Raw genomic sequence first — 14,846 nt, 5'->3', positions numbered from 1 at the left:
TCTCTCTCTCTCTCTCTCTCTCTCTCTCTCTCTCTCTCTCTCTCTCTCTCTCTCTCTCTCTCTCTCTCTCTCTCTCTCTATCTCTCTATCTCTCTCTCTCTCTCTCTCTCTCTCTCTCTCTCTCTCTCTCTCTCTCTCTCTCTCTCTCTCTCTCTCTCTCTCTCTCTCTCTCTCTCTCTCTCTCTCTCTCTCTCTCTCCCTCTCCAGGATTAATGTGTGTATCCTGAGGGGGCGCTGGTTGCTGTGGTAGGGCATGTGGGTTCAGGGAAATCCTCTCTGCTTTCAGCTTTGCTGGGTGAGATGGAGAAGCAAGAAGGAAATGTGTCAATCAAGGTAATCGAGTCAAGCTACATATCTGAAAACAGTGGCTCTTTTAAATATATAGTGCAATGTTGTATTTAAGTTTAACAGAATATACACTGGGGCTTATATTTGCTGAAAATGCTTATATTTTGCATTATTATTTTGTATTAAATGTAATTGACTATATTATTACATATATTAATGTTTTATATTAAATATATGATCATAAAATATTTCATAATTGATCATATTTGATTACAAATGATCATATTTTATTACGTCTACATTAAATTAGCTTCACATAAATGTAATGAAATTTGAGCTTGAATTTCTTAATGTCTCAGTATTTGATTTCTTCCCTTTTAATGACAGCAGCACTTGAGCTGCATAAACTCCTCATGATTTGAAAATTATCCAAAAAGCCATCTTAAGCTTCAATGGAAGCAAGAACATCTGACTGTCACATGATCAATGTCCCCAATATACTTATTTGATTTAGAATGGTGCAGAATCTGAAATACTTGTTATCCATTGTATGTCATAAATTTCTTTGTTTTGATTTCTTAAAGACAATGTCTTAATGACATTTAAGGTTTAAATAAAAAATAAGATCCCTCTGGAACCCTCTGTGTATTTGGATAACTGTAATAAAGGGATAATAAAGAGACACATTGAGTGTCTGACTGTGTTTTTCAGGGCTCTGTGGCTTACGTGCCTCAGCAGGCCTGGATCCAAAACGCCACCCTCAAAGACAACATCTTGTTTGGACGGGAAACCAAAGACAGCTGGTACCAGAAAGTGGTGGAGGCCTGTGCTCTCCTACCTGACCTGGAGGTCCTACCTGGAGGAGACACTACGGAGATTGGAGAGAAGGTAAACAGATTTTAGAATGATTCTTACATTTTCTCTTAACCAAGTACGATAGAATAGTGATTGAAGCTACATACCATCAAAGGCTGATTGTAATGCAACAGTCAAGACTAGACAAAACATGCAGTATGCACATTTAAGTGTTCGTTTTATTACTCATCTTCTAGATTTAAATTACAGCACATCATTTATAGGTGATTTATCCACCTTATTCCTGATATGCTTACTGCATTTTGAATTATGGGGTGGAACTTCCATTCAAAAACACTGAAACGAATCTTTTTAAATCACAAGGTTGCCCTACAAATAAAGCTGATCCGTCAGTTTTCCTTCATGATTCATTTTCAGACATCATGAGAATAACATGACACTTAGCATTTTAACATGACATGTTATAACAATAATATTTGTGGCAAGAGTTCTTTTCAGTCACTGCATTCTTTTCCTCAGGATTATTTTCTTTTTTCCCTTTGCATTCCACTGTAATAGAATGAAAAAAGACAACATATACTGCACATTTCCCGATTTAATTTACCATATATCCCATTAATAATTCACTGCCATGCACAAAGAATCTCTCGTTTTTCTTTTTATCTTCACGCCTCTTTCCATGTTTGTTTTCACAGGTAAATACAATTTATTATCTGTCAAAATGACGAAAATCACTTTGAAATAGTAGCACGCAATGCTGAAGTTAATGAACATTTTTGATTAAGGCAACGCATGTTACATAATAGATATATATCACTACAGTGATATTTAACCCGTCCGTTATTGCTGTGGAAAGAATCGCACTTTTGGGGTTATTCATGGTTTGTTGAAAGTACCTTGTTGATGCTTTTAAATGTCCTTTTAATGTTCGATGGTTGAAGGGTGAGTAGAATAAAGTCATCTCATTGTGACCTTCTTTTTTAACATATTGTGTTCGTAGAGCGAGCCTTTCACTGATTGTTTACAGCTTAACGGAAGTTACACCCATAATCGCGCAAAGGTCATTTTTTTCCTCCACAGAGCCGGAAATCTCCAGTTCAGTAGCACTTACATATCTGGTAACATTGTATTCCTAAAAACATTGTGAACATTGTGCCTGTTGACAGTATTTTCTGATTTTTGGAGTGATTAAAATGGACATCCAAAATCCAAAACTTTTACTTCTAATATGTCAGCAAAACGAAAAAAGATTTTTAAACCTAGCTTTATACAAAGTTCAGATTTCTGTACTAGAAATGTATGCAAATTAGTGCATATTTATTTAGATAATGCATCATATGCATATTAAAACAGAACATTTCATAAAACTTGGAAAACAAAACAATTGTGTTAATGTATTACGATTAATAAATGGGGTAGTATGGTGATTTCTTTTAATTAAAAATTCACCTGTGGTGTCTTGCCTTAAATATATACTAACAGATAATTGGGTTAATCATGTGACGCTGTAATTTTAGGGTGTGAATCTGTCTGGAGGTCAGAAACAGCGGGTGAGTGTGGCCAGGGCTGTGTACTGCAACTGTGCTGTGTATCTGTTGGATGACCCGCTCTCCGCCGTGGACGCTCATGTAGGAAAACACATCTTTGAGAAGGTCATCGGACCTCAGGGCTTGCTACAGGGCAGAGTAAGGCCATTTCCCATGCATTATCCAAATATGTATACATCTCTTATAGACATTTCACATCACGCATGGTGCTTTTTTCAGACTCGGGTTCTGGTGACCCACGGGCTGAGCTTCCTGCCCCAGGCTGACCTGATCCTGGTGATGGTGGATGGAGAAATCACAGAGATGGGCTCTTATGCCGAGCTTTTGAGCAGACAGGGTGCCTTCGCTGAGTTCCTGCATATCTACTCCAACACAGAGCAGGAGGAGGAGGAGTCGTCAGGGGGAGGTGAGGCTAGCCTCATCATGTCTGAACTACTTTTATGCTTTCATGCATCTGTCCTTTCACAAAGCCATTTCCTCTGAATGATTACTATTGTTCACATTGCGTGTGATCTCTCCCCCCTCTATGTAATCCATGTCTAGAGATAAATCTCTTTGTCTGTGTGTATATATGTCTTCATCTCCATGTGTTCCTATTTTTTGTGTCCCCTCTGTTGGCTCTTCAGAAGAGGGAGGGGAGGCAGAGGACGAAAAAGGGAAATATGAAGGTTTGAGGGTGTAATTGGTCCCCGGGCCATATAAATTGAATAGGTCTGCAATGCATGTACTGCATGTTAGAGTAGGGCTTATTATGCAGGTCTGAAATATTTGAGGTGTAGACTGAGTTAGATTCCTTAGTACGTTCCCACTTCATTACCATTGGATTTTAGCTCACAACCATACATTTACCTATTGCACATCCTTGCACTGTGCTCCATTTTGATGAAGTTCACAGTTTCACACTGGATCACAGTTCTACTTGAGAGCTGAACAATGAAGTGACTGACTACGTTACTACATTAATTACATAATATGCACACAACATAAACATGCGTTCATGAGAATTTTTGAGAGCTTACACTACCATTCAAAAGTTTATTTGATTGAAAATAGAGGAAAAAACAGCAATATTGTGAGATTACAATTTTAAATTAATATTTTAAAATGTAATTTATTCCTGTGATGGCAAATTTACAAAGCTGAATTAGCATCCGTCAGAAATCATTCTAATGCGCTGGTTTGTTGCTCAAGAAACATTTCTTATAATCAATGTTGAAATAATCAATGTTTATTACGATCAGTTGTGCATCTTAATATTTTTTTGGAAAGTATGATAATGTATTTTTTGATAAATAGAAATAGTTGGATAATTTAAATATTTTGTAATTCTATTATACTATCATTTTTCTATCTATTTAATGTGTCCTTGCTGAATAAAAGTATACATTTCTTTATAATCTTTCTGACCCCGAACATTTATACATTTGTATTTTAACATTTAATTCAACATTGCATTGCCTTCACATGCTGCTTTTAATGAAATGTTCGGAAGTAATTTAAATATATAAAATACAAAAGTATATAAGGTATTATATTTGATGCACATGATATTTGTAAATAAGCTAATTTCATTTCAGACACACAGGGAAAGGTCTTATAGTATGTGTAGGACATTTACACTCATCACTCTGCTAGAATGGAGCACTGTGAATGTGCTTCAACCTTTGACCTTCACCAGTCTTGTGTCTTACTTGTGTCTGAGATGCTCGGCACTGTTACAGCGCAGCCTGCTGGTGATTATTCTAACTGTAACCCACACCTCTGAGCCTAAAAACATTGCTTTAGCGTTAGGCTGTCTCTCGTTCAACTGGCCTTAGAGATGTGGTTGCTTAAAGCAAATTATTATTGTCTTTTACTGCTATTTTAAATATAGATGTTTGTATTCAAGGGCACACTGATGCTGTAGTTGCTGCTTGATTACAAAAATTCTTGCAAACAATTGTGTTGTTGCATAGGCGCTTTTGAATTACGTGACTTATAGATAATAGAGAGAAAGGTTGAGTTCTGTTAGTGGTATGGACATGGAATGGCATGAAGCATGTAGGAAGATTTATGTAATTCTGTCTGATTTAGTCAATATTTTCTCATCCGCACAGATGCAGTCCCACGGAAAGGACTCGAAAATGGGGGTCCTGCTGCCCTGTTGGGGTAAGGAATTGCTGATGTCTTTTCTAACTCATTTCTTTGTTCTGAATAAAGACGGTCTCCAGACCTGTTGCGACGGGACCTGCAGCGAGTAAATTTTTCTGTCTTGATTTGTACGCTGCATTTTGTATATCCTCCAGGTAGTGGGGATTTCTTTAAGACTGCAAGGGAAGCTCGGCTTCCCCTATAATGTCAAAAAATTAATGGTCGAATATGTACTATTGTGTTAACATTTTATTGACTAAAAATTCGTTCATCTCGAAGACGAGTTAGTTCAGAATCAGCTACATATAGCAGGTCGGCTGACTCGATTTCCTCCTCATACATGACCGTAGCGTCATAGTGCATTTCCCCGTTGAAGCCGAGCGTCCATTGACTTCAATGGGGCTGCTTTGAACAGTTTTTTTCAGTGCTTCGAAACTAGACGGTCATTGGATAAAGGCTGCGATTATGTCCCGCTCACGGGCGCTCAGCGTCTCTGGGGGTGAATGGAGGAGTGGGCTGGCCTGGACTCCGGGCTTCTGCGTGATGATTGGAGGACTGCATCCCCTTTTGATTGACAGCGATTTTGTACAGTAAACGGTCGCTGACATTCAGTCAGTCCCATCGCGGATTTTGAAAGTGTAGTCGAAAGACAAACTGCTGCAAACTATTTCTTGTGTGAAATGTATGATGAAAATTGGCTAGCAATTTCTCCAAGCAAATACCAATTATACAACACATTCCTTGTTTCAGTTTAACAAAAAAGCATGGTAATAAGTTTTGATTACCATGCTTTTACCACATTATTGGTAGTTTTAATGTTTCATTTGTTGTAAATGCAGTGTAACTACAAGACTTACCATGCTTTTACCACAGTAACCTTAGTTGTACGGTGATTGGTGTAGTAAAAGGACAGTAACTATTACTTAGTATTTTCCCCCCCAAAAAAATTAGCTTCCCCTCTTTGAAAGACCAGCAGCCGCCACTGGACCCAGGAATAGACTTTTGTCCACTGTAGTGGACATTACCGGTACATTTTAGTGAATTTCTCTGACACCATACATGTCACATTGTATGTCTGGATGTCCCGTAGAGAGCACATTCAGGGCTTTTCAGAATTTTAAGAATAATCTTTATACAAAGTTTGGTAAAAAAAAAAAAAATCCTGAAACCTAAAAATTGACTGGTGAATGAAAAAAATCCCATTATTTTTGCCTATATACATGTAATTTAATGACTTTTTATTTTTTAAACAAGTGAGTCCTGGTGGACATAGCGTTGACATATGAATGAAATATTTTTTTTCTCCAATTGTTTCTTATGTTCTAAACAATGTAATGACAACTTTTTCTTTCTTTGGTATCAGGAGAATAAGTCTTTTGAAGTCATATGACAGCTTTGTGTGGGAAACGAATTGCGACCAGTTATTCGCTGATAATTTCCTTCTCCGTGAGAAGAACTGTTGTGGCCAAATCATGAATCAGTGAATAAGTCATTGCTACATCTCTCATGAATTTTTAAATTCTGTCCATCAAAATTAAAACCAAAACGAAACCATGTAAACCAATGCATCAGATATGTGCACTCGCTCATATGTGCTAGATTCTAAAATGACTTGTGTTAAGGTTGATTAGGACACCGTATAATATGTAACAACCATTTAACGTTTAAAGTACTAATAATATTTTGACATTATCAACTAGCCTGGTGTTTCTCTGTGTCCTGTAGAGAGAGTCAGAACTCTCTAAATGCAGCCGGGACAGGTAAAACACAGAAGACTGAACCAAACGATGCTGATGCTGCAAAGAAGACCAAATCTGCAGAATCTGCCCGACTGACCGAAGCAGACAAAGCCAACACTGGCAAGGTATGAATCCACCGTCTCTATGTCAGGATGTGAGAGCATGATTCCCTGAGGACATGCTATTTGTTTTTGGTTATGGTCAATAGTTTCTCTCAAAATCATGTCAAGGCTTAATTTGTGTCTCACTTGAGCTGACTGGTTCCTTTTGATTCTGAGATTTAGTGAATGATGTTTGTTGTGCAGGTGAAGCTATCTGTGTTTTGGGAGTACATGAAGGCTATCGGCTTGCCCCTGTCCATCTTCAGTATCTTTCTGTTCTTCTGTCATCATTTGTCCTCTCTGGGCTCAAACTACTGGCTCAGTCTCTGGACAGATGACCCTGTTATCAACAACACCCAGCCCAACAGAGAGATGCGTTTAGGGGTGTATGGAGGCCTGGGACTCTCACAAGGTGATTTTAAAAGAACTGACTTTCAGTTGGTTGCATTTGATTGTATAAATTCACATTTTAAATTCCTGAAAACTGTTATTAATTTGGCTACTTGTACTCAAGGTCCAAGTGCATTACACAACTTCTTTAAAAGTTTTACCAAAGTAAAGCTTTTAGATGTAGTTGTATGGATATATGCACATACCATAGCTATTTGGAATACTAAGATAAAAGTATTTGAGACCAAAGACCATATTGAATTGCTCTAATTGAAAAAAATAAAAATATAAAAATGGTATGTATGTGTATATATAAGCCATTTAGCCAACCATTTTTGAGGTTGCAGTTTAACATGAATATTTCAGTTCAAGAATTTCGTTTAAAAGTCAATAAATTCGAAATATAATTTTTTTTTTTTAAATGTCTATTGCATCAGCGCTGCCAATTAATAATGGTAGTATTTTGTAAAAAACAACAATATTTTGAAATGAAAATGTTTGAATTAATTTTTAATGATAAAATTGTGTAAGAAATGTTTTCAATCAAACTTTTACCAGTGGTCAAATTAAACATACAAACATGTTAAATTACAGCCCCTATTATTAAAAGTAATGCAATGTGGGGTTTTACAATTAAACATCCTATTTGTTTCCAAATGTTGTTTTGTTTTACTTTTTTTTTTTTAAATGTAAATGTATATTTTATGGATTATTGTTTTAGTAAATTGGTCCAGAAACTAGTTTGATTCTGAAAAGCCAGCTTTTTATACTTTTTTCTTCTTCTTTTCTCTCTGTGCCAGGCATTGCTGTGTTCTGCTATTCTGTGTCAGTGTCTATTGGTGGGATCTTAGCCTCCCGCTACCTGCACCAGACAATGCTCTACAATGTCCTGAGATCGCCCATGTCTTTCTTCGAACGCACACCCAGCGGCAACCTGGTCAATCGATTTTCCAAAGAGACAGACACCATTGACTCGGTCATCCCTAGCATCATAAAAATGTTCATGGGGTCACTGTTTAATGTGCTGGGCTCATGTGCTGTCATCCTCATCGCCACGCCGCTGGTAGCCGCCATCATCCCCCCTCTTGGTCTGCTCTACTTCTTTGTACAGGTCAGTCAGTTATTTTACCTTCTGAATGCTTGTTAGTATAGGCTAGCAACTCTTTAGGGCAAAATACAATGTTGTAGCAGTAGTATACATTTAAATAGAAAAGATTTGAGATAGAGAGTTGCTGCTCTAATGTGTCTTTCCGTCTTTGTTAGCGTTTTTACGTGGCGTCTTCCCGGCAACTGAAACGACTGGAGTCTGTGAGCCGCTCTCCGGTCTACACACACTTCAATGAAACTCTGCTGGGCACCAGTGTGATCCGAGCATTTGGAGAGCAGCAGCGCTTTATCAGGGAGAGTGACGGCAGAGTGGACCACAACCAAAAAGCTTATTTCCCCAGCATTGTAGCTAACCGGTGAGAACTCACAGAACCGCACTAGGTTTTAGGTCTCATTTACTTAGATATATTAGTGTTTTGTTGTTTGGAAAGTTGAAGTTTTCTGTGTGTCTTTGTGCCTCTGTGTCTTGGAGATGGCTGGCGGTGAGGTTGGAGTTTGTGGGGAACTGTATTGTGACATTTGCAGCTCTTTTTGCTGTGATGGCCAGGGACAGTCTGAGTCCAGGAATCATGGGGCTTTCCATCTCCTATGCGCTGCAGGTCAGTCTGACACCTACAAATGCTGAGATACAAGGCAGATGTCCATCCAAGTTCTTACTATTCTTGTATTTCACACAGGTCACAGCATCTCTGAACTGGTTGGTGCGGATGTCCTCTGAGCTGGAGACTAACATAGTAGCGGTGGAGAGGGTGAAGGAATATGGAGACACAGAGAAAGAGGTCAGTGCACCAGCTGGCAGATTGTGTTTGACGATTCTGTACTTCTGTAGAGTCCAATCTGTGATTAGCCTGGTTTCCTTATCTCACTCTGTACTAGAGAGATAAGGACAGTTAGCGCACTGGGAGGGGCGGGGAATAGTTTACAGTCGTGCTCAGAATTAATGGTACCCCTGGTAAATATGATCAAAACTGGCTGTAAAAAATAAATCTGCATCGTTTATCCTTTTGATCTTTCATTCAAAAAAATTGGCAAAAATCTAACCTTTCATTGAAGTAAAATAATTTAAAGTGGGGGGGGGAATCACATTATGAAGTAAATGTTTTTCTCCAAAACACGTTGGCCACAATTATTGGTACCCCTAGAATTTTTTACGAGTAAAATATCTCTGAAGTATATTCCCATTAATGTTTACCTTTTTTAGCACACCAGGAGGACTAGGAACATGAAATTGTCCAGCCATGACTTGTTGTTTCACAGGAGTTTAAATATGAGGAAACACAAAGGCCAAATTCCTGTAATCATCCATTACAATGAGTAAAACCAAAGAATATAGTTCTGATGTACATCAAAAGATTGTTGAGCTTCACAAAATAGAAAGTGGCTGTAAGAAAATAGCTAAAGAGTTGAAAATCCCCATTTGGACCATCAGGACAATAATTAAGAAGTTACAATCAACTAAAGATGTTACGAATCTGCCAGGAAGAGGACGTGTGTCTATATTGCCTTAATGGACGGTGAGGAGGAAAGTTTGAGTGGCCAAAGACTCTTTGTGGATCATAGATGGAGAATTGCAGAGATTAGTTGATTGGGTTCAGAAAGCCTATAAAAAAATATTCAAACAACCCCTACATCCCCACATGTTTGGGAGGGTTTCAAGAAAAATCTTCCTCGCTCATCCAAGAAAAAACTCCAGCAAATCCAGTTGTCAGACATGACTGGTACTTCAAACGGCACAGGGTTCTGTGGTCAGATGAAACTAAAAAAAGAGCTTTTTGGCAGCAAACACGCTAGATGGGTTTGGTGCACACAAGGATAAAAAAGTACCCCATGTGTACAATTTAATAAACCGTTGGATCTTTAATGTCGTGGGCCTATTTTTTTTTGCTGGAGGTCCTGGACTTCTTGTTCAGATACATGGCATTGTGGATTCTATCAAATATCAACAGATAAAAAATCAAAACCTGACGCCTTCTGCTAGAAATCTTATAATGGGCCGTGGTTGGATCTTCCATCAGGACAACCATCCAAAACAAACATCAAAATCAACACAAAAATTTGTTACGGAGCACAAAATGAAGCTTCTGCCATGACCGTCCCAGTTCCCTGACCTGATGAGTGGAGTGAACTGAAGAGAAGCACCAGCATGGATCTGGGAATCTGCAGGATCTGGAGAGATTCTGTATGGAGGAATGGTCTCTGATCTCTGGTCAGGTGTTCTCCAAACTCATCAGGCATTATAGGAGAAGACTCAGAGCTGTTCTCTTGGCAAAAGGAGATTGCAAAAAATATTTAAAGCTGCAGTCCGGCATTTTTCCTCTTTGTCGCCATCTCTGTTCGAAATCTGCAATTGCAGTCATTCGCGGAATTATCAACTTTACGCGGGTTGTAGTTCAACACCCTCGACACGGCACAGCGCGGATGAACACAGTGTTTGAGGAGAGTGTGCAGCTGTCAGTCACCGCGCCGATGTGGATATTGTCATTCAGAATCACAGATTATTCTTTTTGGAAGTATGACCAACATAAGAATTTTCACCGGAAAATGTCATCTGAACTAGTAAGAAACATTCACTTTTGTTCTGGTTCTGACATTGCAGTAAATCGCGCTGATTAAATCTAACAATTGCTTATAAGTTATCATTTCACTCAAAACCGTGCAAAGTAGCTATACTATGTTCTCTAATTGTTAATGTTAACAACGTCAGCAAGCATTGCGTGACTACATCATGTAATGTCCTTCCGATATTATCCTTGTTTTCGCATCGGTCCGGTTGCAGTCTCTTTTTTTCTGTAGCCACTCCGAAGTCCGAACGAAGTCTTTTGCATGTTACAGCGGGTGAGTCTCTAGTTGTCACTGATGATGATCGTCGTTTGAACCTTTCTGGATCCGCCATCAAATTGATAAGTTTAATTATATCAAGTGCTGTGAGAAAAGGCTATAAATCTCTACCTCCAACATCCTCACACGCAATATAGCTTATACTAGCCGAGACTCCTTCTTTATGTGTACAGATGTGACGTAATGACGCAAAGACATGCTCGAATCTCCCGCGGAAATCCACCAGTACCACTAAAATTAAAAACATTATTACAAGCTTACCGTTTTGCATCGAGCTAAGGCAAGCAGATAGTTTTGAACACTGGCTGGTTATGTATTTTATCAAATATGTATTTTGGATAAGTTTTAACCCAAAAAAAGCTACGGACAGCAGCTTTAATTAAACGGTGCCAATAATTGTGGCCAACGTGTTTTGGAGAAAAACATTTATTTCATAATGTGATTTAGAATTTTGCCAATTTTTTTAATGAAAGATCAAAAGGATGAACGATGCGGATTTATTTTTTTTACAGCCAGTTTTGATCATATTTACCAGGGGTACCAGTAATTCTGAGCACGACTGTATGTCTACAAGATGATCCACTTGTTTCCAGAAAGAATTTGGGTAATTGAAACATGATTTTTTTTTTTGCCATTATGAGGATTTTAGGTCAAAATGTATATGAATGTATAAAGGGAATGTGTATATCTGAGATCTTGTAACTGGTCATTTTTTACCATTTGTCTTTTGCTATTTCTAAAAAAATAATTTCTTCACTAGATCATTACAAATGGACCTGCAGTGTGACTTTTTTTTTTAAGTACAAATATGCTATGTTCCTTTATAATTATTACATACACGTTACATTAATTGTATACACTAGCATTCAAAAGTTTGGGGTCAATCATTTTTTTTTGTGTGAAGAAATTAATTACCGTAATTAATTCAGTAAGGATGCATTAAAATGAGCAGAAGTGACAGTAAATGCATCTAAATGTTACAAAAGCTTTCTTTTACAAATAAATGGTAGTCTTTTGAACTTTCTATCCATCAAAGCATCCTGAAACAAAAATGTATCACGTTTTCCACAAAACAAATAAGCAGCACAACTCTTTTCAAATTTGGATAATAATAATAGTTTCTTGAGCATCAAATCGGCATATCATAATGATTTCTGCAGGATCATGTGACACTGAGCACTGGAGTAATGATGCTAAAAAAGATTTCACAGGAATAAATTAGATTTTAAAATCTATTCAAATAGAAAAGTTATTTTAAATTGTAATAATATTTCAAAATATTACTTTTTTACTGTAAAATAAAGGCAACCTTGGTGAGCATAAGAGACTTTCAAAAACATCAAAGAATCGTACCAACCCCAAATGTTTGAACGGTAGTGTAATTAGCAGATTAAAATAGTATTAGATGTCTGCTATGAAATGTTATGTCAGTTCATGTCAAAGTACTTTCAATCATTTGTTTCAGTGTTAAAGATGGATTGTTGAGATGTGATTGGTCTGTGCTGTATTGATGTTCCTGTTCACAGGCTGAATGGAGGTTGGAGAATTCAACTCTTCCTGCTGGCTGGCCGACCGTTGGTCACATTGAAATCCGCAACTTTGGCTTGAGATACAGAGAGGACTTAGAGCTGGCTATTTGTGATATCTCAGTCAACATTGAGGGAGGAGAAAAAGTGTGTGAAACCATTTCAATATCCAAAATCTGTTCATGCTTTGACTTTATCAGTAAATAATGTTCATTTAGGAATCTGTTCACCTACAAAGTCAATCATGTATGTATGTTTTTGTGTGTTTGTCTTAGGTGGGAATTGTGGGTAGAACCGGAGCAGGAAAGTCCTCTCTGACATTAGGGCTCTTCCGCATCATTGAGGCTGCTCAGGGGGAGATGTGTATAGATGGAGTGAACATTGCTGAGCTGGGCTTGCATGAGCTACGATCCAGAATCACAATCATTCCTCAGGTATCGTGCTTGAATAGACCTAAAAACTAATTTAAGTCACGCATTTGCTGTCATCAATAATACAGGTATCACATTGTTGGTTTCCTTCCAGAATATAATTTTTTTCCCCAGTTAACTTGCCAATGTCAATCGAACTATGCTGTTTTTGTGTGTCTTTTTCATATATATATCCACCTTGCTCCACTATCTCAGGATCCCGTGCTGTTCTCAGGTTCCTTGCGTATGAATCTGGATCCCTTTGATGGGTACACTGATGAGGAGGTGTGGAGATCTCTGGAACTCGCACATCTCAAGAACTTTGTGTCCGGCCTTCCTGACAAACTCAACCATGAGTGTTCAGAGGGTGGAGAGAATCTCAGGTATAAACTCTTGACAAGATTCCTCCCTCTTTATCACTTGACTAATACCTGATCTGATTGTTTCTGACTGGATATTCTGGGCTTTAGTTTGGGTCAGCGGCAGCTGGTTTGCCTGGCTCGAGCTCTCCTCAGGAAAACCAAGATTCTGGTTTTGGATGAAGCCACTGCAGCTGTGGATCTGGAGACGGACAATCTGATACAGTCCACTATCCGAACTCAGTTTGAGGACTGCACCGTTCTGACTATCGCACATCGCCTCAACACCATCATGGACTACACAAGGTAATCTGCATACTTTATTCTTTGTTTTTGGCATAATGAATCTGCAAAAATGTCAAATAAAAAATGTATAATCTAAAACAACAACAATGTTTTGTTATTATATAATAATATTTAATAAATATTTATGTAAATAAATACTTTTTTTTTCTCAAGGGTGCTGGTTCTCGATAAAGGCAAGATGGCAGAATTTGATTCTCCATCCAGTTTAATTGCCAAGAAGGGAATTTTCTACAAGATGGCCAAAGACTCAGGTTTGGTCTAATAATTAGAGGGGCTCCCTCTGTTCATCTAGGACATATCACTGGGTAGAGCCCATGGAGGGTGGACCTGGCGAGACATGGACTCTGAAGGTACCTCTTCTGTGGGCCTGGATCTCTTACACACACACACACACACACACACACACACAAAGTGTGAATATGACACCACTCCATTCTTCCGCTCCTCAGCTACTGTAGCCCTCCCTTTTTTCAATCGCATTTTAAAGGTTTTGCTGCTTTTGGAAGTTGTTTGATGATGTTTGAACATTTGGGATGTTTGAAACTAGTTTGATTTCTTCATCACTTTATTTGTTGTCAGTTTTCATTTGAAAGACTTCTGATTTTAGTGCTAAACCACGCGTTTTCTGGTAGTTGGTGATGAAAACCTTTGTTTGCAACATTGTTTCACTTGAAGGAGTACAGAACAAAGTTTCTCTGTGCAGTGTACCTTTGATGCAATGGTCAGTTGTATACTGACCAAACAGCTGCTGTGAAATCCCTCCGTGAGCGTGAGGGGCTTCATCCCACGCCAAAGTTAATATTTGAAGCTATTCTCATCATCAAAGTAAAGTTCTGTAAAGAGACATTTGAGTTTTATCCATAAAGCCATTGTTTTCTCTCAGTTAAACTTTATTTATACTTTTAAGAATATCTGTTACAATATATTTCTTTTCTTTCATATAATATTATTTTTTTCATATGACATATTTATTACTGGGTATTACCCACTGATGGTGACTTAAGCCTCGTCTTACTATTATCATGCAGTAGAGGCTACATTGGCCTACTGCTTTCATTGGTGAATGTATTTAGCTACCGTATTTGATTTATGATCCTTGTTTACTGTTATTGTTTTTCAGTGATCGTTTTACCAAAAACAATGAATGCACATATTGTTTTGTGTAAAAAAGGTCAAACCACCCTGTTTTGGTGGGGGTGATATTGTTTTTAATTTAGCAGGATTTATCCTAAACCAATTTAAGTTCAGATACCCAAATTGTAGTAGTTCTGTAAGGACAGGTTTTCGTG

The 14,846-nt window shown here is 38.0% G+C and overlaps 1 protein-coding gene across 2 annotated transcripts; it reads left to right on the top strand.

The window, feature by feature from the left end:
- Positions 1 to 211: 211 nt before the first annotated feature.
- LOC130076067 (multidrug resistance-associated protein 1-like) lies at positions 212 to 14,067 on the top strand. Of its 2 annotated transcripts, XM_056240965.1 has the most exons (17): positions 212 to 333; positions 1,000 to 1,176; positions 2,622 to 2,789; positions 2,871 to 3,057; positions 3,278 to 3,319; positions 4,748 to 4,799; positions 6,507 to 6,645; positions 6,826 to 7,033; positions 7,812 to 8,122; positions 8,275 to 8,474; positions 8,591 to 8,717; positions 8,796 to 8,897; positions 12,483 to 12,629; positions 12,758 to 12,916; positions 13,109 to 13,275; positions 13,363 to 13,557; positions 13,711 to 14,067. In XM_056240965.1, exons 1-17 carry the CDS (start codon positions 301 to 303, stop codon positions 13,817 to 13,819), a joined length of 2,523 nt encoding a protein of 840 aa, XP_056096940.1. In that variant the 5' UTR covers positions 212 to 300; the 3' UTR covers positions 13,820 to 14,067. The 2 variants fall into 2 exon arrangements, with proteins under 2 accessions (XP_056096940.1, XP_056096941.1); XM_056240966.1 differs by lacking the exon at positions 3,278 to 3,319.
- Positions 14,068 to 14,846: the final 779 nt, after the last annotated feature.

This window comes from Rhinichthys klamathensis, unplaced genomic scaffold (genome assembly GCF_029890125.1).
Source record: "Rhinichthys klamathensis goyatoka isolate OS25496 unplaced genomic scaffold, OSU_Roscu_1.1 h1tg000626l_1, whole genome shotgun sequence".
In the NCBI taxonomy this organism is placed as follows: domain Eukaryota; kingdom Metazoa; phylum Chordata; class Actinopteri; order Cypriniformes; family Leuciscidae; genus Rhinichthys; species Rhinichthys klamathensis.
Note: the sequence above shows the minus strand (reverse complement) of the source record. Positions and strands in the feature narration are given on the sequence as shown.

What these genes read in the sequence shown, in the direction of transcription:
- LOC130076067 (XM_056240965.1), top strand. Translation starts at nt 301, where the DNA reads ATGGAGAAGCAAGAAGGAAATGTGTCAATCAAG. An exon ending in CGAAAAAGGGAAATATGAAG is followed by an intron (nt 3,320 to 4,747) that starts GTTTGAGGGTGT and finishes TCATCCGCACAG; the next exon opens with ATGCAGTCCCACGGAAAGGA. An exon ending in TGCTCTACTTCTTTGTACAG is followed by an intron (nt 8,123 to 8,274) that starts GTCAGTCAGTTA and finishes CGTCTTTGTTAG; the next exon opens with CGTTTTTACGTGGCGTCTTC.